The following is a 25,152-nucleotide window of genomic DNA, read 5'->3' as shown; positions in this document are numbered from 1 at the left end:
TCAAAGTTTGGTAGACCCCTGATGACTACCTTGAAGGGCTTCTCACCGGGGATGTCGTGCGTGAAGAATTCCGCCTTGGAATTCTTCAGATATTTCACGGCCACTTCGTACCCCCGCTTTCGTTCGGAGCATCACCTTGGTGCCGATCCTGCCGAGCATAAACTCAGCTGCAACGCCCAGCGATGAGAGATCGCCAATCAGCGTGTTGAGTAGGACTTGCTTCACCACCAGTGGAGGAAGCTTCATTTTTGCTGCACTCGGGCTGGTACCAGTTTCGTTGTCGACGGCGTCGCCGAAATCACCGATGTCGCTGGCGTTGGTCTCGGTAACATCGTCGCGTCCGCTCGTACCATCCGACTGTCCTTGATTCTTCTTCCTCTTTTTCGTCCGCTTCACCGGGACTGGGTTGGTATTCCCAACATCGGTGGGAAGAGTAGCGAATGGGAGGTAGGTACCGAGCTACCCTCACCACTGTTCTTCTTCTCCGCTTGGTCACGAAGTCTGCTTCGGGAGCGCTGTCTGACGCGACCGACACAACTGACGACGCGACGTGCAGTATATCTGCGAACGTATGTAACAAACTATAGGTTTATCGAACAACTCGACAGAGCGAGCAAAGACCGAACTGTACTGCTTGACGTTCAAGCAGAGAATGTTGATCCACTGAATGAATTTTTTAACTAATAATGAGCTGAGAAATCAATTTAATACTTACTACACTTTTGCTGTGACATCAAAACTACCTTTCTTAATACTACGTCAAATCTACAGTTGTGTCTTGGTTTACAACCTCACACTTCATAACTCTTTTATGGGACATTTTATCTTTTTTATTGATTAGTTCTCATGTTCTATGGATACTAAATTTAAGTTTACTTGTGTAATTATACTTATTTAAGGTGTCTTCACTACTTTTTTATCGAGCTAACTCTTAACATAACTCAAATTTTGGCACATCTGCCTGTTTTTATAGGTATTTTTTTTTTTTTTTTTGATTTTTAGAGTACATTCAATTGTTTCTATTGATGCACAGTATGGACTTCCAACACATAAATCCACTAGCGAACACAAACAGTAAGCAAATTATTATTACAAAATTGGCCTCTCTGAATTCGTCAATGTCAATGAAATCTTTGAAGAGATTGTTGCCATAAGTAACAATTTTAAAATTATTTAAAAAACAGCTAGCAAAATTAAGTAGTTAACAGGCTGTCTTGCATATTTAGCATTTTCTGGTAAATGCAACGTTGTTCCTTCATGATACTATCACGTTATATACTTTATTGCATTATTTAGTGGGAGCAAATTGCTTAGGTCATCCAATCTCAACAACTCAAAACAATAGTAGATCTTACATCCATCTTATTACAGGTTTTATTTTCAACATCGTTCTTAAAAAGTACAAAAAAAAACATACATCGATAAAAACTGGAACATTTTCAGTTCAGTGGCCCTTGGTTTTCTCTTCCTCCACCGTCGACCTCTTCTCAATTTTTAATCGTTCAGACCGCCGCCGTCTACGCGGGATCAGTTGGTATGCACACATGCATTGCAACAAATTGAGCATGAATTGTGCATACTTCTTCCCATTCCAGTCTCGCGCATTCAGAACGAACGCTTTGGCGGGAAAATTGCAGCAAAATTATCTAGTCGCTGTCGTTGTCGTCGTTAAAGTGAGTGGTTCCTTGAAAAGTGTCATCAACTCCGTCCGGCACGCAAAAACCGTACCCGACTTTTGCTGTTGTCATCACCTTCGTCAGCTTTGTATGTTTGGCTTATGCGGGTTATTTTATGTGGTTGCATAAATGCATGCGACTGACAGTGAAATGCACACAACTTCTTGACTTTAGAGCGAGTGCAGTTTCAATGTCACACCGGCCTTCGGTTAACTACGAGTAAGTTTGTATTGCATTGCTTCATTCGCTGAAATTCGCTGGAATGTGCTTAATGGTCAGACTTCCGCCGGCTTCACAGCACATGGTTTTACTAAATTCGTTATACTTCGCCTGGAGAAAGCAACCTTTATGTACAAAACGCTAACTATACTCTGTTACTGTAAAGGTACAAGCTAATAGTGACTTTCTTCATCTATTCGTTCAGAGTGGCAACGAAATCTCGCTACCCATCGATCATCTATCACTGGTTTCGTCCTACATAAATTTTAAATTCCCAGCACTTGGTACTGTTAAACGGATCCTACTATGTCTAAGTCGAATAAATTACGGTATAACAACTATTAAACTGCACTAGGTTTTATTTAGTGAGATGCTTTGATGGCAGCTGGAGTTTCCTTCTTGCTGAAGGTATCTTGATTCTCATCGCCAGCTTCTACGGATTTGTTCATGAGGTGAGGCGTATTCCAGGGCTGAACCTCTCCGGATGCTCCGAACACGTAAACCAGATTGGTCACATGGAATACGGCGAATGAAATCCAGAAGACGATACGCCACTCTTCCAAGGAGTGCTAAAAGAGAGAGTTCGCGTTATTTGAATGACGAGGTGTTTGAAGATAGGATTTGGGCTTACGTTCGGAGTCATGATTCCCACCACGTACGGAGCGATGATTCCCGTGATGGCACCAATACCGTTCGTGATGGCCATTAAACTTCCCGCGTAGTTCGGACTCAGATCCAGTGGATTGACTTTCATTCCCGGATAGAAGGTACCCATGAGACCCATGGCTATTGTGAAGAGGGCTACCACCAAAGCACGATCGCAACCGGCATAGGAAGCTCCAACAATGAAGAAAGCAGGTCCAGCGGAAGCTGCAAAAAATCAACAATCGATTAATCTTTATTCATTTCAATCTCCAAAGATCTACTTACCAATAGTAGTGAACAGTTTTCGGCCGAACGTGAGCGACATTCTTCCGGTCGAGATCAACCAATCACTCAGAACTCCGGATGAAAGTGAGACGATCCACATCACCAGATAGGGCAGCGAGGAGAACAGACCGTTGTCTTTGATTGAAAACCGTAGCACATCGCTCATGTACTTGGGAAGATCCGTCACCATGATGAAGAAGCCCCAATCGTGACCAATCTGAGCACATACCAATGCTACCATCGGTACACTCGTCAGGATAAGGCGCCACGGGGTCGGTGGTAGAGACTTGTCACGCGTCAGTGTTCCCAGTTCTTTTTTGAGGTAAACCTTCTCCTTGTCACTGATGAATGGATGCGATTCCGGATCGCTATAACAGAGCAGGGTCTGTAATGATAGGAAAAAATGTTTCAGAATTTCAAACCACTCGTTCCATAATTCGTTCAAACTTACAAACAAAATGAACCACAAAATTCCCATTGCTCCGAAGAAGTAAAACACTGACGACCATCCATCGAAGCTGTGCAGCAGATAGCCGGAGATCAAATTGCCCAGAATCGTACCGACTTGTCCTCCGCCAAACACCAGCGAACCGAGCTTGCTGCGCTCCTTCAGTGGAATCCACGTCGCCAGCAGTGCACTCAAAGCCGGGAAGGTCGTTCCCTCGCCTAGACCCATGAGCACTCGGATGATGATCAGCGCAGTCGAACCGCCCAAGTTCACCGCCCACGGTGTTATCAACGTGAAGAACGCCGTCGACAGGATGCCCAAACTGAGGGTCCACTTGCCGCCGAATTTTTCCGCCAGAAGACCACCGGGCAGATGCGTTACCACGTAGCCCCAGTAGAACGAGGACAGAATGATGCCCTGCAGTTGCTCATCCCAGTTGAACTCGCCGCCGGTAAAGTCGGACATGTCGGCATCGTCATCGATCGGGCAGACGCCCTCGTCCTGCTCGACCGAGGTCGTCTTGTTGACCATCTCGGTGATGGCGATTGACAGGCAGATGCGCATCGTGTAGGCATTGAGAATCGCCAGGAAGCCGAAGATCGCCAGAATCACCCGCTGCGGGACGATGAAAACTGTTGGATGGGGTAGAAAGAGAAAAGCAAAGAGATTGACTTAGTACTGATTTGATGCCTACAGGGTCCGACTATTGAAGTGAACCAAAGGGTTGAGTGCTACTTTGTCGTAATTGCCTATTTACGGTCTATCGTGATGCGGTTTTCTGATTAGATATTAAATTAATGTAGCATGAAGTTCAAATGCTACAAATGTTCACTGTTACTATTCGAAACGACATGCACTATCCCAATTCACTTTTACTCCAAGTCGGACTCCTTGGGAATCTCAGTCCACAATTTTTGTCCTGAAGCTTGTAGATTTTGTGTTTGGGGAAGAGCTTGACCTGTGATGAGAACAGGTCGCCCAGTGCATTTGCTCCGGTAGAAAGACGGTTTCTGATTAGTTTTCGTTCGGTTGGATTTCGTGCTTTCTTTTGAATCCTAAGCACTAAATGTCTACTAGCGCGTTCCAATCCTTTGCGTTAGACTGAACTCGCTCTGGGGTTTTGAGTTTGCCGGGCATCCAAAACGACAAGTGGTCCTCTATGGAGATGCCGCCGGAGATGCCACTGGGAACTTTATTGGGGCCATGCTTCCAGCCTCGCATGAAGTTCCTATTAAGCACTTAGGGATGCTTTTTGGAACTTTTTTTGAACTTCAAGTTGCTAAGAGTACGCATCGGAACTAAAGTTCCTCGTGTGCTTTCTATAGCCTCTAAAGCAGCCAGATAGTTCCGTTGAAATTTTATGTGCACTTATGGAACTTGAATGTGGGTGTTATAGTTGAATACGCAAGTTGGAAGAAAGTCCCGTTGGAACTTTATTTGAACTTCATGGAATTTGAATGTTTTGTTTGAACTTTATTTTAACTTTATGTAACTTGAAATTTCTGTCGAAACTTTATTCGAACTTTATGGAACTCGAATACTCGTTGAATACGAATCTTTTGGTTGCTTAGGGTAATAAATGTTTTACCATAACTATTTTGTTTGAATTTCCCAATTTTTTTTTCAATATTGTACAAAGTAATAAATGCTCTATAACTACACATTTATTCTACAGGAAGCATATCGCTATCTCTTTGTGTAAAGGATTTACATCAATTTTTTTTTTTAACACTATTTTTATAAGGGTGTATCTTGGAGGATAGCAGGTATTAGCAGCTGAACTCAACGTAATTTCGTTCAGCAACTTATACCCTACTGTTTCATATACAATTAATAAGGAGATCAAAGAGGATGCCCAATGAATTTTCAAATAAAGTACCTAAATGTTTTGTTACGTTTTGCATCATTACCATTTTTCCAAGTATGTACATTAGGATGGGTTGCAGCTTGCAACCCAAGTTGCAAGTTCCATACAGTGTTTATAAAGTTCCAACCAGAGGGTTCAGCACAGTGTGCCAAAAACACAGTAGGGCACACCATGGCTAACTGATTTGGCACCCATGGTACATATTTTTTTGTGATCTCTAAAGTAACTAACATCACTGCATTATTTCTGCGCATGCTCAGTGAGGATGTGTCAAAATTTGATTGTTGACAGATTTTCGATACCCGCAAAAAATAATTTCGCCGGAGCCTGCGGAATTCACCCTTACTGCTATGATCCACAACCGGAGCAACGGAAGATGCCGACATCACGACGACGACCGGGTGGATTTAATATTTATGTTTGAAGGCCAACGCAGGAGTACAGAAACTGCTACGGAATTGGGAAGTTTATGTACTTCTGTATTGACTTCCATATTTTTCACGGATTTCGAAGCAAAACATTCACTAACATTGCCTGTTGTAAGGCTCCAGACATAGATGCACTATCCGGCACACCAACAGAACCACCAACCAGCCAAATTACCCGGAAGCATTTAACGCTCAACTTGGACTAGTTCAGGATTGATTAAAATAGAAACATTTTAACCTCAGTCCCCGAATAAAAATCATTAAAAATGAATCCAAAAATGTATTATTTAAATAAATTTTTTTTAAATAAATTTTCTGATTTATTCGACATTGGACATGCTCATCCTCATGTTCCCCATCGACATCATCCAATATCGAAAGGCTCTGCGACGACGGGGACAGTCCCGTCTGGCTGGAGCAGATATTTGCATCTACGTAGCACTTCTACGGATTGATTTCGTACGGTTAGGTTAGCAGGGGATGATTTTGGGAAAATTGAACTGTGACTAATTGATTTCTTGCGTCATCCATTCCGCCTCCATTAGTAGTTCCTGGATGGTGATTGTGGGGCCTCATAGCCTAGTCAGTAAAGGCACGGTATTACCAAGCCGGAGGCGGCGGGTTCGATTCCCGGTCCGGTCGAGGGAATCTTTCGGGTTGGAAATTTTCTCGACTTCCCTGGGCATAGAGTATCATTGTGCTTGCCACACAATATACAAATTCATGCATTGGTATTGGCATCGAAAGCTCTCAATAATAACTGTGGAAGTCCATTTAGAACACTAAGTTGAGAGCACGCAATAAGCTAATATGCGCTAAGCAATAAGCTTGAAATGCGAATAAGAAGAAGAAGAAGAAGAAGGATGGTGATCCGAGTTTTGGGATTCTTGTCAACGGATTTAATCAACGTTCACGAATGGGTTCTCAAACAACAACAACACGTACAGTGTCACACAGAGAGCCCACATTTCTAGTTCAGGGCAGGAGTAGCGGTTGCCTACCATCACTTCCAGACTGCAGTACTCGGACGTCCCGTAGAAGGTAGAAAAAAAAGTTGCCCTTCTTGTCCGAAAGTCGCCAATCCGAAGTCAATTAGCTTGATATGGAAATGGTGATTGATGATAACGTCCTCATCTTTGATGCAGATTGTTCAATGAGCCCATTCCCAATTAGTCCGCATCGTGCTCTCTTGCCGTGCAGATGTATTTGCTTTTTTTCTGAAGGAAGTGCTCTACCTATAAAATGTCTACCTTGTTCGACTCTTATTCCTCTTCGATCCCTGTTTGGACCCTACCCGTGGTAATCCTTCTTGGATATCGATTTGGAAAATTCCTCTTCGATCCTTCAGATTCTTATAGTAATCTGCTTGGAAGTCGATTTGGATAAAAATTTACTGCCGTTATGGCGCCTAAGCACAAAAGAAAAGGGCAAACTCTTGATCCCCCTTCTGATGAAATTAATTTGAGCAATCAATTTGAATTGCTCACGGATGATGAGAATGATCAATCATCCAGGAAAAATTCTAGTAAACTTACCCGGCTTAATGCCAAGAAGGAAAACATTCCCCCTATTGTGATAACCACTTCCGATTTCCATGGTATTCGCACGGAACTTTTGAATTTCGTGAAAGTTAAGTTTTCACTACAAATTGGACGTCGGGTGAATGCCGTGTATTGGCTGAAACTTTGGACGGATTTAAATGTCTTCTCAAGTATCTTACTGAGAAGAAGCACAATTTTTTTACTTACGACACCAAAACTGAACGTGTGTTCAAGGTTGTCATGAAAGGACTGCCCAGTGGTGAATCTCTGGATCAGATCAAAGATGAACTGGCAAAATTATTTGGAGCTGTGCCACTCCAAGAAATCAAAATGAAAATGAAATCCCGTCCTGGCGATTCGCGCAACGGGATTTCTAATGATTTTTATTTAGTTCACTTCAAGTCTAGTGAACTAAACAACCTTAAGGCCTTAGAAAAAGCTAGTCTTATGCTCCATGTCCGAGTGAAGTAGGAACACTTCAGGAAGACTGGAGGAAAGTTCCAAAACCTCACCCAGTGCCGTAAGTGCCAGGGATGGGGTCACGGAACTAAAAATTGCTACATGCCAGCTAAATGCATGAATTGTGGTGATTCCTCTCACGCAAAGGACGACTGTCCTGTGAAGGAAGATCCTAAGAAATTTAAATGTTCAAATTGTGGTGAAAACCACAAATCCAATTTTTAAGAATGTAAGACTCGCAAAGCGCTCGCTCCACGTTTCCGACCGGGTAAAAATTCCTCTGCTATTAACAACGGTCAGCGAGGAACAAATTCTACATTCGTACCCGTAGGTACAAATATCACCCCTGCTTCAAATGTTTCATCTATACCTACTCCCCTCGCTGCTAACAATATTCAGCGAGTAAATGGAGCTACCTATGCTGCTATTGTACCAGGTAGAAATCAAAATACTAACCAACGTTTTAACGGAAATTTTGAAAATTTTGACTTAGGAAGTATTACTGCTCCTAAAATGGAATTTTTACAGAAATCATTAATTGAAATGATTTAAGGTAGTTTCGTTTAATTTTCCGCTCTATATTATGAAATTAGTTCAAAATTATTTAACTGGGGGCGACCCCGGCGTAGTGGTTAACATCCTTACCTCTCACGCCAAAGTCACGAGTTCAAATCTCACCCCCGGACAAGTCATGAATGACCCAAGAGTGTTAAAGTGACTATAATAATAATAAAAAAAAAAACAAAAATATTTAACTGACAGAACATTGCAGGTAAATTATCAAAATCTGAACGACTACATGTTAAAGCAAGAGCCTCAGGATAGCATTCTTGGGGCTATATTGTATAACATTTTCACTTCGGACCTCCCTGATTTGCCTCAGGGTTGCCACAAATCTTCGTTCGCTGATGACACAGGAATTTCCGCTACAGGAAGAAGTCTTCGTGTTATTTGCAGCAGACTGTAGAAAAGTTTAGATATTTTCTCTTCTTATTTACAAAAATGGAAGATTTCTCCCAACGCTTCCGAAAAATTTCCACATAAGTCTAGAGCTTCCTTTCTGAAACCTAGTAGTAGTCACATAGTCACTATGAACGGAGTTTCAATTTCCTGGTCAAACCAACCCAAGCAACACGGCTTGTCATAAAGAAGTTGAAAATACTTTTTAATGACTTACGTAAAGAATCAATAATACTGTAATATACGTCATTTCATACATTTATATAACCTAAAAAGCGCAAGACGCGGAACTTATATAACTAAATACTGGTCTTATAACATGTTTTGGAAACATCATAAAAACCAGCGGCAAAAAAACAAAAAAAAAACTTGAGCATGGGATTCGATCACTGGTCCTTGGCGTGGTAGACTTATTTCTTCGTAAGTAGACCAACTCCGCTTGATGAGAGGTAAGTTATAAGTATCTATCATGTTCTTGCCCATGGCATGAAAATTATATTCTCGTTCAACACGCTTTCGATCCGTCATAAAGATGTTTTGTTAGCAGCAAAGCGTACATCTAATTGCCAGTGTTATTTTAAAGTATTTTCAACTCCTTATAAGACAACCTGCACATTTTCAGTTATATTAATTTATGAGATGTCATAAACAAGTGTTTTCAACTTTCTTTATAACAAACCTCCGAATACCTCATAAGAAACTGTCAATCACTGCGTGCAAAGACAGTCCGGCTTAATGGCGCCGTCAATGTTTACGTCAATCTGGAAAGTTCAGAATCTCTAAAAGAACTTTATAAATTCAACTTAGATTGAATTTGTATACGACAAGTTTTATAGTGGTATTACAACAGTAAGGTGCACGTAATAAAACATTTAAATATAAAAGCAAAAGAAAACTATTTTGGAAAATGTTGAACCTAGGAAGTATGAAGAAAACATCTATAAACCTCATATATAACGTGGGATGTTTTCTGCATCACTTATAATACATTTATATAACAAGCCGTTCTAATTATTTTTCAAAAAGGTGTTTTATGTGTTACTTTTATAGATCACATTGAGGGCATTCAAGCCAAATGTAACAAATATATCAAATGTTTGTATACTCTTATAAACAGGAAATCCAAACTTTGACTGACGAATAAACTTCTAATATTTAAACAAGTTTTTAGACCGGCCATGCTTTACGCTGTGCCAATATGGTCTAGTTGTTGCACTAGCAGGAAAAAAGTACTTCAAAGAGTTCAGAATAAAGTTCTGAAGATGATTTTGAAGTTGCCTCCCTGGTACAGTACTACCGAAGTACATAGAATTTCGAATGTTAAGACTTTAGAACAAATGTCCAATAAAATAATTAATAATATCAGGCAAAAATCGTTGCAATCCTCTGTGCTGCAAAAAACTTTTTTTTTTTTGCCCCAACCAGAGATATTAACATTTGAAATGGGCATATTTTAAGTAAAAAACGTCAATAACCCTTGATCAGCGAAAGATATTGACAAGCTTTGTGCAACAAAAATTTGCGCCTTCTAAAGATCTAAATGTTATTTAAAGACACCTTTGCTGAGAAATTTGAAATAAGAAAACTATAACAAAACAACTGTTTTTTTAGAGACACCCTAGCTCAATTCAAGAAAATAGCTCTAAATCGGTCAATTTAAGAGATACACAAAAGTATTGTTTTTACGAAGTTGCTTGAAATTGCCGAAGAATAATAACTTAATTTATTCAAAGAAAAAAGTTGGATTTTTTATTTTAATGATAATAAGAAACACCCTAAAATTCATTATCATAAAAATGAGGGCCTCTTTATAAGGAACAACTTTGTAGAAGAAACTTTTAGTCTAAAGTTTCAATTTCAATTTAAATCTGCATTCTGGACCACTGTGCAGTGGGGTATAAGATTCTGAACAAAATGACGTTGAGATAGCTGCTGATATCTGCTAACCTGCATGATAAGCCCCTCTAAAGATAGCGTTAAAAAATAATAAAAGCGGACGTAAATCCCTAAAACGAAGGGATAGCCATTTGTTTCTTCCAACAAAAATGTGCATTTTTAGAGATAATCGATGCACCCCTCGAAACATAGGAAAATCCCCGAGCCCCTCAATCAAAACAAACATAGTGTAGTACTAGAATTTCGACTAGAATGAAGTACGCTCATACATCTATGAGGCATACATCTAGGCTAGTCAAGTATGCAGTCACCAAGCCGGAACGCGCGACCGATGTCAAAATTAACATTAGTGACATAGGAATTCCAGTGATGCCAGCGAGAAACCCGCATTAATGCGAACCTTTGCATCAATCAACTTTATGTGGAATATATCGCGAATTGATTGCCTGTAAATTAGAGATTACCAATTCGCCATATATTCCACGTAAAGTTGATACCGATAATACAAAACCATCCATCGGCCACACTGACTACCATAACCATTACCATTGAAGTTCTCAAGCCATAAGTAAAAAGGTTCTAATATAGATCTCTTTCCGAAAATGTATGAAGAAACAACTATTTTGAATGGTAATGCAATTGTCTTTTTTTGTAAGGTCATTATAATTTTTTTTTTAACCATTTTCGGTAAGTTCAAGTTGTCGTTCGCGTTTATACGGGAATGTCGTTTTGATTTTCAGTCGTATGCACAATTCATAATCAGTTCATGAAACTTTTTTTTTGTAGCCTCGTGTGTCTTTGAGCAGAACAGAACCAGATGTTTAAACATATGATTTGTAAAACGAAAATATGTGATTGTCATCGAATTAATCGAAACAAATGAGAATTGAGCGAGGATACTATCGGTGATTTCGACGCTATTGCTATTATCGTCGATGATGAACAAAAAATGAATGGATTTGCAGCGAGTAAGAGCGTACTTATTACAGTATCCCCCCGCTAATCCAATAAATTTGATACCCTGATTGTCAAGTCTATACAAAAAAAGCTCCATAAGAGACCATGATGTCGGATTAAGGAGAGCCGGAATGGGGAGATACTGTATACGCAGCTAGTACTGCAAAATGAACAATTTGAGGAACTAGCATAAAAGAGTACAGTGGTGAACTTTGTATGTCTTTCGAAGACCTGAAATGCATTTAAGCTAAATATGTAATTTATCATGCAATTTGACTAATTTTCAATTTCAGTAGATTACTTTACGTACCTCGTAAGAGAAGCACGGGAAAGTAAACATTGCACAACTATGCTGAATGCAATAATCTGAAGGATAATTAAATTCAAGGCAAAACATAACTGAAGAAACCAAAGTATTTTTATTGCCATTCGATGATATAAGAAGATGTAACTCAGTTCAATTTGTGTGGATTTATTTCATTTCACCACGAAAATCATAAATTAGCTCTTAGTCTGTTGTTTGGCATCCACACATGCTGAAGCAAAAAATTGGTTTTCCATAGAGAAATACCGTTGCGTCGGTGAGGGACATCTACTATTTGCAAGTGGGTACGAGAAACTAAGGTTATCTGTCACCTTGCCGGGGACTTGTTAAAAAGTTATTCTTAGTTTATACCCCTCTTAAGCAAAGTTTTAAAAAACATTCTATAAGATATCAAAATCATATACTCAATAGTTTCGTCGCAAATGGCCATTTCCCACATTTTTTATTTTTGATTTCGTCCCACTATACAACTTATTCGCTAGAGCTTGCACTCTCAGAATGGATTGCTAGTCCCAAGTTTTATTAATTTTGATTTTTGAACAAATTTCACTGGATCTGGTCAATCGTAGAGTAGTACCTACGAACTGTACGGTCGTCAATGCTCAAGCTCAAGATCCAGATATCAAACAAATACTTAGTCGCAAATTCCCACCAGAATTCTGATTCCATCGACTAGATATCCATAAGTTCCGTAACTTTTTGCCGTACATCCTCACCGGCCAATACCATCCCAAGCGTGAAGGTTATCCCATACATTGAACTTGATTCCGTCGGTTCCTTCTCCTTCTACTAGGCAAAAACCTAAATCTCCGTAAAATATCGGTTCCACTCTAGTCCAGTGCAAAAACGTGCAATCTATCGCGCAAATTATAAATTCATTAATTCCGCCACCAGCCACTCTACCGGCACATTTCGCAACTGCTCGAATGAGTTTACACGCGATGCTGCTCATCAGTTCTCAGCTGACGGCAAATCGAGCAGGGTTGGAGAATTCTTAGTTGCTGATGATGATGGTCCCACCTCTTACCCCTACAAAGGTTTGAGCTGGACGATTTATCTTTAAGATAATTAAATATAAACATTTTAACCAGGTTAGCAAACAAAAACGAGCTGGTTACAGTTACAGATATAAATTCCCTCTAGACTTTACAGTTGCTTCACAGCAATATACATAAATGTGAAAAAGCTTAGGCGTCCACCTCTTAGTTCGTCTTTTTGTCCACCTAGAATATTCATAAGTATTACAAGCAATCAAGAGTTAATGAACAATCAACAAAGCATCCTATACACTAGCAACCCCGCAATGATGCTATTATAATTTTCAGCAATGTCAGGAATGCTCACGAACCCCCGACATTCAGCCAGAAAACTTAATACTAACTCAAAGTATCTTCCAAATAAGCTTCAAAGTTGCATTTTTTTTTATCAAATGTTAAATTCAGTCCTCTATATCCGTAATACGCGCGCGAGGCTCAAACCTTTGTAGACTACTACTTTTTTTTTTTTAACTACTACTTTAATTCAAATATAAAAAAAAATCCATCATCACCATCGTGGCGAACAAAATAGTTTTTGCAGTGCTACAATAATTATTAAAAAGTCGTTATGACAGCTATCCATACAAAATAATCCGTTATAAATAACTTCGTCAAGATACATACTTCGTCCATTCATAAAAAAAAATAAAAATCACTGGATAACTGTTCAAAAGACAGTTTTAACGTGTGAAATACAATGTCTCTTGAATTCTGCTAATGTTGTTGCACGTTTAATATGTCTAGGCATCGAATTGAAAACATTTACTCCTTTAAAATACAATGAATTCTGTGAAGCGCAAGTCAAGAAATGTGGTGTTCTTATTTCATCCGCGTTTCTAGTATTATATCTATGAAAATCACTTCCTCTTTCAATTCGATCACACAAATATCGAGGCAGCAAACCATTTACTACTTTAAAAATGAACACCATAGTCAAATAAACTATTCTTTGCTTCACTGACAGCCATTTTAAAGCGTCCAGCATCAAAGTTGAGGAAGTGAATCTATTACATCGCAAAATCAAACGCATTATTTTATTCTGCAAACGCTGTAATCTCGATATTTGTGTTTCATTGGCTAGAAATAAAATGGATGGGCAAAAGTCTAGATGAGGAGAGATGATTGATTTGTATAGCTGTATTTTACTGGCAATAGTTAAATCGTTTTTCAGTCGACATAGAATTCCATACTTCTTGGCAATTTTCTTGATGACATTGTCAATGTGAGAGTTGAACTTAAGTTTGTCATCAATAATCACGCCAAGATATTTAATCTCCCGAACGCGATCAATAGCCTCATCATCAATTACCACGGAGACATTATCATTTACTCGGTTCCGCGAAATTACCATGAATTTAGTTTTACTTGTATTCAATTTTAACTGCTTACACTTCAACCATCTACTTAGAGAACGCAAATCTTCATTCAAATGTGAGACGGCAACTTCTAAATCCTTAGCTGCAATGAATAACACAGTATCATCTGCAAAAAGATTAATGTCGCAAAATCGTAAAACGCGTCGCAAATCATTAATATACATAATAAATAAAAGAGGCCCTAATACACTTCCCTGGGGCACTCCAAGGTTATTCCCCACGGGACTGGAAACAGAATCATTAAAAACAGTCCGTTGAGTTCTGTCAGATAAATAGCTTTCAAACCATTTATAAGCAGTACTCGTAATTCCAAAGCGCTTGATTGTACTTAACAGTAAGGGCCTAGAAATTGTTTCAAAAGCGCGTTTCAGATCCAAAAAAACAGCAACAGTCGTATCTTTACGCTCCAAGTTGTCTTTCCACTTTGCTAACACCAAATTCAACGCAGTTTCACAGGAATGACCTTCCCGATATCCTGATTGTTCTGGTATCAACAAAGAGTTGCTATTCAAATACTCCAACAGCTGGCCTTTAACAACAAGTTCTAAAATTTTCTCTAATGTGTGCAACATGTTGATGGGACGAAACTCTTCGGCTTTAATCGTTCCAGCAACTTTTTGAATAGGAACCACTAAGGATTCCTTCCAAATTTGTGGCACATGTCCAGTCTGCAAAGATTCATTAATAAGGTCCAGCAAGATGTGGCCAATGACATGAAAGCAATCTTGAATAACTCTAGAATTAACATTATCTACTCCAGCCGATTTTCCTAATGAAAAGCAAATAACTCTAAGTTCATCTAAAGTAATTTGGTGAAAACCTTCAAATCTACAACTACTATTAACTGGCTGTTTTATTTCGTCAGGTTCATCGACCAATTCAATGGATTGATTAATCAATGAAACACTTTCGACAAAATAATCATTAAACATAGATGCAATTACTGGTTCTGACTGTTCTAATGTGCCATTAAAAGTTATGGACCGCGGTTTGCAATTACTAGGTTTTAATAAAGATTTCAAAATTTTCCATAACTCTTTGCTGTTGTTTTGATGCTGATCAATCTTCCTCTGGACATATTCACAACGAGTTTGTTTTATCGATTGTGAATATTTATTACGCGCGATTGTGTACCTATTCCAATGATTATCATTATTTGATCTGCAAAACTTTTTGTACCATTTGTCCCTCTTACGTTTAAGACGCAAAAGTTCCAAATTGTACCAGCTGTTCGAGTTTTTCAAAGAAACAAACTTTTGCTCAACTAATTGATTGGTACACGTTTTCAAAGTGTTAGTTAGAACAGCTGCAGATTCATCTAAATTACCGGCCGCGAATGGAAAATCCACGCTTCTCTCAACAAGATTTGAAACAGCCTGTTTCGAATATTTCCTCCAGCACTTCAATTTGACTAAGTCATCGTTATTATTGATATTATCTAATACATTAATCACTAAGGTCTCATGATCGGTTATTTTCAAATCAGCATCCGGAACTGAACAAATGGAATCAAAATTGGAATAAACGTGGTCAATTAAAGTTCTACTGTGCCTGAAAATACGCGTATACTCATCTACCGTTTGTTTTAAATTGAAAAAATCAGCTAAACGCTTCAAATGATTCGAATTATGGTTGTCACGCCAATTAATATTAAAATCACCAGCTAATATATTTAATTTACTTGAATCAAGGAATGTCTCTAGCCAGTTCTCTAAAACATCAACAAAACGCTGGTCACTAGAACTGGGAGAATGATACAAAACACCATAATTACCCATCTTCATGCCACGCACAACTGTAATGCCCAAGAACCAGTTACCATCGATAACTTCGTTGATTCGAAGGTCGAATTGAATTGATTCTTTGACATAAATAGCAACACCGCCAGTGTGTCTAGAATGTGATAAACAAGCAGCAACAATATATCCCGGAATACTATACTGATCAAAAGCTTCAGTTTCTACAATATGAGTTTCAGATAAGAAAACTAAAAGAGGACGTTTTTCCTCAACAATCTGACGTAATGCTACGTAGTTTGTTGACAACCCCGCAATATTCAAGTATAAAAAATCGAATTGATTCACATTCCTGGAACTTGGCTGCTATTTATTGAAACGCAAGCTGCTTTTCTTCTGTTCAAAAAGTCTTTTATAGAGCAAACATTCAGGACTAAATGCGGCATGGTTGACGTCCAAGTTCATTTTACGTTCTTTATTCATTTTCAAACAATTAACACATTTCAATACAGTTGACGTACACTCCGATGTTTTGTGTTGTTGGCTGCACCTAGAGCATCTCTCACAATTTTTGCAATCCATGCTCTTGTGCCCAAATTCTCCACATTTGAAACACCTCAATACATTAATCGCGGGAACTATAGAGCACCGATCAAACCCTACATTTACTTTTTTCGCGCATAACAAACATTTATACGTATCGAAATCGACTTCAATCACAACACTGAACTTGTTGTACGTGAAGCGTGGATTTTCAAACATGTTAACTACTTTTACATCATTTATAGCGATGTCTTCATTTTGACTTTTTAAATAGTCAATGAAGACATCGGAGGAATACTGATCGCTCATGCCCACTATTTTCAATCTCGGCACCGAAGTGGGAACAACAGCACTATAGTTTTCACCCAGATTGCTTTCAATACCATTTTTGACATCACTTACATTTGCTCCTGTTGCACACTCAACAATAATGGAGCCATCTTTACCATTTCTAAAATTACTGATTTTGTGTGTTTTTGGATCCAACTGAGTTTTCAAAAACTTACGAGTGTCTTCGCAAGCTTGTTTGGACTCTTTCGGTTTAATCACAATGACCGGACGAGTCTTACGATTATCTTGTTTGTTACTGTTACTGTTATTTTTACTGTTACTGTTACTAACATGTTTACTTTTACTAGCACGACTGTCTCTTTTTACAACATCCGCAAAACTCGCATTTTCTTGAAAAACATCATCATTATCACTATTACTGATTACTAATTTACGTTTTTTGCGTCTGGTATTTTGGTCCGATTCCGACTGAATCGTCCTAGATACACTGCACTGATCATTCATTACCGCTAATTTGTTTTCCGCATCAATTTTAAAAAATGAACTTTTCATATTATCCAATTTCTCACAAATTAAATTTTCAAAACCATTTACATTTCGGCTTATATCTGCCATCCCGCTTTTAACCGCGATGTCTATCTGAGCAGCAATGTGATCTCGTATGCCAGTGATAGAGTCCGAGAGTTGAAAAACTTTCTTCATCTCTTCTTCTATCCTATTGACGCGCGAGATCAGATCATTCTGCTCGCCACAACACTGACCTGATAGACAGTTACCACATTTGAAAACAACATTTGCATTATCTGCTATTAGGCGCGCCGCAGTCTTAGTGAGTGCCGCACAATTGAAGTGGAACATTCCATTGCACGGACCTACACATGTGACTGGGAGCCCACTAATAGTAATAGACTCCTTGCAGACATTACACACATCCATATTACCACGCCAAATTAAACGCGCACACTGTTAGCAGTAGACATATACAGGGGAAGAGAACACAAAATAAAATTTTACCGCCGCAGCTCACTATACAAAATCAATAGCGCGCTGGGGGGAAAATCAAAATTAAATCCAAAACGAGTTGCTAGGCAACCGTTCTCTACTTATCCTGTTAAAAACAACACAACGGGCACGCGTTGGGATGATCCTTTCGCGGCACACGGCACTATTTCACACGAAATTATGTATTTATTTCCACAGCACAACTCAACAAAAACACTACTTTGTTCGCCATATCACGGTTTGCGATATCATTAGCGAGCGAGTGAACCTAGCGGTTGCGAAATTATTTAAATTACCGCTATGTGTGCACAATCAGACGGAGATAGTTCGAAGGGACCGGTCAGAACGTACGCTCTGAATAACATTCAAACATACACGACCAATCTGGGAGTAGATTTCATCTGAGCCAACCCCCCTCATACTATTAACGATCACTGCGATAAGCTAATCCGCTACATAGGAAAAATCGTTGCATGTTTGGAATTACATTACAGGGCCCTAATCATTCGGCGATAGTTGGGAAATAGGATCTATTTGACATCGAAAAACAGATGCTACTTTATTTAAATTGCACAAATTGATTATCACTTATCGCAGCCAACGGTGGGATTCAATGGGAGTCAGCTGGTTGGGGGGTTGCAATAACAATAGGCTTCTGCTCGGCCAAGCGAGAGATTTGCGGCTATCAATCAACGGGGCAATTCTACCTTCATAAATTAATCCCCACCCGATTATAATGGAGTCATCATACCGATTGTAAATTTATCAAATCGAAAGAAAATGAAATCACTAAACAGTCCAACGGATAGGATGACCGACAGTTTAAGGCGATAAAGTAGGAGGATAATAGAACACCACTAGCTGATTGATAATTGATATAAGGCCCTTGTAAAAATAACCATACTAGAAGATAAGATTTGATATGTGTTTCGACAGCTTGGTCTTTTTATTATGAGTGAAGGTAGGCTTTATGAGCGGCTACTGCCCAGATAACGGACGAACTGTCCAATCGGTTCGAGGTTGCTTGTGTGAGCTTTCTGATAAGACGAAAGATACGATACGAAAGAGCAGTCAATGAAGTCGTAAATTAGTAATACGATGCTCAGCGTGATAAACTGAATCAACATCCAGCAAAGCAGTGGGAAGATAAAATTTCCAATGGGAAGATAGATCGATGGAATAATACTGGAAAGCGTCGATGGAATAAATTAATTCATAATTTATCGCAATGTTGCTATTCACTGAACAATTTACAGCTTACTGGCAAACTTTGAAGTACGGAATAAAACTGTTTCCACATGACATCATGTTTTGGGGCAGTGAACTGATTTACCTACAACAAAAGAATTTGTCACCATTAAAAACCGTTTCGCGCTTGTAAAATGGCTTTGGCTCATAACTGAGAAGCAGCCAACCATAACTGAAAGCCATTCGACTGGACATTAACCATCAATTGTCGTCAGCGATTATTTGAAGTGACGTGTATGATTTTCGGAAATGATGTCAATACAAAGGATTTGCAAGCAGGGAAAAGACCCATTAGCTATAGAAGTAAAGTTGACACATTCCAGTCTTTTGCCACTCGAACGTCGGGTGACTGTAATGAGTTGTGTCAACAACCAATTCCCTCAACAGGTTTGCTGAACCATTTTACTGTTTGCTCAATAAACTATCAGGTTGTTCAAATGAATGATTTGTTGACACACTTGTTAGTATTGATTTGTTTGTAATTTTTTTTTTTTTTTATATATTGTATCCACCAAAAAATATCTCAATTTGGCGGATGTTGTTTTCGGGAATTCCGAAAAAAAATGGGTTTTCCTCATTGGTGCACCTCACTCCGTCTAGAGGCGTTTGTTTTCGAATTCGCAAATATTGACGATGATGGTTACCCAAAGTGATTAAAGTGTAGTGTTTGCTCAACGATTCGGAAACAGGTTGTATTTTTTGGATATGCCTGTTTGAATGGGTAACAGGGTGGAGAGTTTCGACATTGGTCGATGATTGACGTTTGCTTTGAAGATAGATGTTGATTCAGTGTAGACGATTCGACACATCTTTTGGATTTTAAATTGACATTAGACCAATTCGTCAGATGCACTCGTGAACTTGGGCGCTCAGATAGCACAGTTAGTTAGGGTACGGTATTACTAAGTCGAAGGCGACGGTATTGATTCATGGTTTGGTCTGTAAAAGTTAGACTTTCTTCATTGCCTGCAGCCAGCAGCAAATAAAATTGGATGATTTTTTTTTCCTTTGATTTGTTTTCCGTCGATCTTGTTTTCCGTGCTGAGCATCAATGCTACCAACGCCAGGGAGGCAGCTCCCACACCTGGACCCTACCTTGCTGCAGGACCCAGTGCCACACCGTCCGAAGCGGTAATAAGCACAGGCACGACAGCAGCGCTGTTTTAATTATTTTCAGGTTCAAGCAGAACGATGTGCAACCAAAGTGGTACTCGATTATGACGACTGGGTTTGGGAAAAACATTTATTTCGTGAAAAAAGTGATAAAATTATTATTTTTACATCTTTCAAAAGTTTTTTTTACGGAAAATTGTAAAAGTATTTATTTCATAAGATGTGTAAAGTAATATCCTATCGATTGGCGTATTTGGATTTTTATTTCATCTATAAATGACAAAGTTATAAACGTTTAAAACCTAACATTACTTCACCACACATATTTTTTGATTTGCATCCCAGTATAGTCGACAAAGACGAAGTTCTACGTCAAAAGATCCAAAGAGCTAGACGGGTCCGAAAGTTGTCAACAGCAACAACAGGGTATTATTCGAGTAGATGATTCGGATCCGGAGCTGAGCTGATTCCGCTTCCCCAGAGAATGATGGGAGGAGAGGTGAGAGCACATATGCTGGAGGAATAACATCAGCAATAAGAGCTGGGTACATAAATAAATTGGATAATACCGGTAGCAAATTACATCGCATAGCACATGTGCATACTATTTATGTCTCTCTCTCCCAAACAGCCGCTTGGAAGTTTGCTTTTACCATTGGTTCTGACGATCAGTAGGCACATGGTGTATTTCGCTTGCGTCTTGGTTTACGCGATGACTATTCAATGCGTAAGTGGAGTAATGAGTCCTTTTTTGAAAAGTTCCGCTATGCAGGGTTACTTCCACTCACTTGCTATAAAAAAAATGTTATTCGGAATTATGAAATCATGAGATGGTATAATGATAATAAGTACTTGTAAGTTACAAGAAGAGGTCGTAAAGTATATGATTGACACATAAAATCTGTCAATATTGCTTTCAGTGCGTCACAATCAGCGATTTTACGACTCGTGAGCGCTCACTCTGAGTGAACGCTCACGAATCATTAGATCGCTGCGAAATTTACAGGTTTTATGAGTCAAACATATGCTTTACATCCTCTTCTTGTTACTTATAAGTACAACACATCATTATATCATCTAATGATTGCATAATTCCTAAAACCATGTTTTTATAGCTAGTGAGTGGAAGCAACCATGCCGCTATGAATTATGGATTGAATGGTTTAGACTTGTGATATCAGTGAGCTAATGAGCTGCGGTTCGTAAAAAATTAACCGCGGGTCATCGGCTCACTGTAGATAATCGGGTCTATAGAACAGCTCGGGAGCGGATCGTCCATCTCTATTCATCAGTGCTCCTCCGTTTCTGGCTCACTAACCTTATATATACCTGTACTGCCGTTCTACACATATCAGTCTCATGTTCTAAAAATAAAATCTGAGAAAATCACGAATAATGTTCCGAATCTTTTCTATTGGAAGAAATATAAGTTAAAATAAGTTAGTGCATTGTTTACATTTTAACAGAATCAATTTGTTTTTGTGAAAACTTCTGAAATTACCTTCAATGAAATTAGTGAAGCCTATTTTTATACGAAAACAATTCAGTGGGGCTGTTATGCCGAGAAATTTGCTATGAAGTAGCAAATTCTACGCATAGCAGTCCCACTAAGAACTATTACTTTCCGTGTTGCTTTGATGGCCACGTTGCGTTTGACGTCTTTACTCTTATGGTTGTGGTTGTGTTTACATGAGCGTGCTTGAGTTCTTGGCGAAGTTTTGAAAGTGGATAGTTTGCATAGGTTTGCATCATTAACTGAAACCAACAATAAGTGAGTTGACATTGCTGCAATCGTCGTTTGCTACATCTATAAAGCCTATAAGCCTATAAGTATGGGCATGGGTATCTTGAGAAACAAATGATGAATGCTCTGTGTAGAACACAATAAGATTGTCGATCGTGGACTTCGACGATTTAAATAAAGACTTTGGAAAAATTAACATACACAGTAAGGATTTCATTATATTCAACCAAACGCATCCACGCTAGTATATTTAGAACATTCTAACGACTAAATTTACGAAAAGACTATACGACAACGGATATTCTGAATCAGTCCACAGGAACCTTATTTTAATTACAAAATATGGTAGCAGCTATCAGCTAGATGAATAAATCCATCAATTGACAGAAAGTGCCATCATTGTTAACTGCGTTACTTCGAGTTGTTTTAGATAAAAAAATAACGTACTTTGCTAATCATGCCAATATTGGAAGATGTTTATACACCGTTGCTACATACAATTGAATTTAAATCATGTTATTTTGTCTTTGGTTTATTTTAAGATCATTACACTGCTTCTTATCAATTGATTAATATTACTCTAATAATGCACAGTTTGAAATCTTAACTATAAGCTGGTGTTTTAATATGGATTCCCGTTTCTCTTAATATTTTCCATCATAAAATAAAGCTTCTGCTTCCCGAAATGACTCATTGAGTTTCTTTTGATCATATAAACCCTGTTTCAATCATTGATGCACTCAAATTGATTCGTTAGTTATGCGTAAAATTTCAACATGGGACAGTTAGACTTGATTTTGTTTTTAAATAAGCACAACATAATTAACATGTTTTTCTATTTTTATTCGAAACCTAACCTAAAAAAAGAACTGTTTTATGAACAAAAGTGAAAAACGTCCAAAAGTAACATGGGACAGATATGCGTAGAACGGCAGTGTAGGTATGTACATAAAACTTCATTCATATTTATTTAACTTAATTGGTTAGTTAACTTTTTGCACAGCAGTCGAATTGATTTGTTGTGTTCTGAATGTTTTGTTGCCTTGAGTTGCCCAATCTTAATCTCAAACATATCCGTTGTTGAGAAAAGTTTGCATTTGTGACAAGCAAATGCATTTTTTCATTTCGATTCGCTCTATGTTCACGAACTATCTTTAAAATCCTGGTGCAATTTCAGATAGCAACAAAATTCCTTCAAATCGTATACAGCTGATGGGAGACTGAATTCAAATTGAAAAATCCATCGAATATTTAGGAAACACCCTTATAACTAGCACTCCAAATAGGGTGAAGGTCGTACCCCATTTAACGAGTGACGGTCAGTGCATTTTTTTTTTCAAAATCATAATAAACAACATATCAATCAAAGATGGTTGGAAATGCTATCTAACATGAGACTTCTATTCAATTTTCCTACTGCCGTACTCTAACGGATCATTCATCATTTGTTCATCGATTTCAAATCCGCATACGACACAATCGATCGAGATCAGCTATGGCAGATTATGCACGAGTACGGATTTCCGGATAAACTGACGCGATTGGTCAAGGCGACGATGGATCGAGTGATGTGCGTTGTTCGAGTATCGGGGACACTCTCGAGTCCCTTTGAATCTCGAAGGGGGTTACGGCAAGGTGATGGACTTTCGTGTCTGCTATTGAACATCGCGTTAGAAGGTGTGATCAGAAGAGCTAGGATAGACACGAGTGGCACGATCTTCAGGAAGTCCATCCAGCTTCTCGATAACATCGACATCATGGCACGGAACTTTGAGACGATGGCGGAAACGGACATCAGACTGAAGGTTAGGCGGATTGCACTTGCCATCAACGCATAAAAGAAAAAAAAAACATGAAAGGAAGATGTTCTAGGGAAGACAATGTTAGCCTCCCACCCCGAGTTCAGATTGACGGTGACGAAATCGAGGTGGTCGAAGAGTTCGTGTATTTGGGATCACTGGTGACCGCCGAAAATGATACCAGCAGAGAAATTCAAAGACGCATTATGGCAGGGAATCGTGCCTACTTTGGACTCCGGAGGACGCTCCGGTCGAATAGAATTCGCCGCCGCACGAAGTTGACTGTCTACAAGACGCTGATGAGACCGGTGGTCCTCTACGGCCACGAGACCTGAACTATGCTCGTAGAGGTGTTTTCGAACGGAAGGTGTTGCGTACCATCTACGGTGGACTGCAGATGGATGACGGATCTTGAAGGAGGCGAATAAACCACGAATTGCACCAGCTGCTGGGAGAACCATCCATCGTCCACATTGTAAAAATTGGGCAATTACGGTGGGCTGGGGACGTCGACCCAGTGAAAATGGTTCTAGAAAGCGACCCAACAGGAACAACAAGAAGAGGCGCGCAGCGGGCAAGGTGGATCGACCAAGTAGAAGGCGACCTGTGGACCCTTCGCAGACTACGAGGCTGGCGAATTGTGGCCATGGAGCGAGTAGAGTTGAGACGACTTCTTCGGACAGCAGAGGACAACAAGGCCTTAGTCTTATTGGTAAGGTAAGGTAAGTACTCTAACGGAACTATTGACCTACCCTCTTCTAAACACTTTGAATGTAATAACTCAAGGCGGGAGTAGCCGTCAACAATGCTGATGATGGTACAGCACACAACAACCAACCTACTGCTTTCTCTATGAGATGACTACGTTGACAATAGTTGAGTAAAGAAGAATTCTCGCGTCACTTTTCAAATAGACTAAAGTAACAAATGTAAACAAATCGAGTTAAGCGATACAAACTATTGCACTTCTATCATTGTATGTGATACAAAAACATCCATTCAAATTTATTTTCATTTATTCACAGGTCAAAAATTGTCCAATGTACAGTTTTAAATGATGGGTACATGATTGTTACTTCGGTCATTTGGACTGCCCAAGCAACACGGCTTGTCGTAATGAAGTTGAAAATACTTTTTAATGACTTACGTATAGAATCAATAATACTTTAATTTACATCATTTAATACATTTATACAACCTAAAAAGCGCAAGAAGCGGAGCTTATACAACTAAATACTGTTCTTATAACATGTTTTGGAAACATCATAAAAACCAACGGCAAAAAATTAAAACAAAAAAAATTAGTATATGATTTGAACACAGGTCCTTGGCGTGAAAGACTTATTACTTCCTAACTAAACCAACTCCGCTTGATAAAAGTTTAATAATAAGTAGGTATTTATAATGTTCTTGTCAATGGCATGAAAATTATATTCTAGTGCAACACGCCTGCTTCGATCCGTCATAAAGATGTTTTGTAAGCAGGTGCATTAATTTATGAGATGTCATAAAAGAGTGTTTTCAATTTTTTTATAACAAACTTCATAAGAAACTGTC

General features: G+C 38.9%; 1 protein-coding gene across 2 annotated transcripts in view; it reads right to left on the bottom strand.

Annotated features, from left to right (window-relative positions):
• Positions 1–1,360: 1,360 nt before the first annotated feature.
• dmGlut (Dietary and metabolic glutamate transporter) overlaps positions 1,361–25,152 on the bottom strand; it is a 73,129-nt gene continuing 49,337 nt past the window's right edge. For both annotated transcript variants that reach the window (XM_065225225.1, XM_065225226.1), the window contains exons 2-5: positions 3,277–3,905; positions 2,826–3,210; positions 2,527–2,765; positions 1,361–2,464 (exon numbers count right to left, since the gene is read on the bottom strand). In XM_065225225.1, the coding sequence (XP_065081297.1) occupies positions 2,258–2,464; positions 2,527–2,765; positions 2,826–3,210; positions 3,277–3,905 (1,460 nt within the window). In that variant the 3' untranslated portion in view covers positions 1,361–2,257. The remainder of the gene's footprint in view (positions 2,465–2,526; positions 2,766–2,825; positions 3,211–3,276; positions 3,906–25,152) is intronic.

Source organism: Ochlerotatus camptorhynchus, unplaced genomic scaffold, assembly GCF_037179485.1.
Source record: "Ochlerotatus camptorhynchus isolate MF236.1 unplaced genomic scaffold, CSIRO-AGI_Acam_v1.1 ptg000222l, whole genome shotgun sequence".
Taxonomy (NCBI): domain Eukaryota; kingdom Metazoa; phylum Arthropoda; class Insecta; order Diptera; family Culicidae; genus Ochlerotatus; species Ochlerotatus camptorhynchus.
This window is presented reverse-complemented; position numbering and strand designations above follow the sequence as displayed.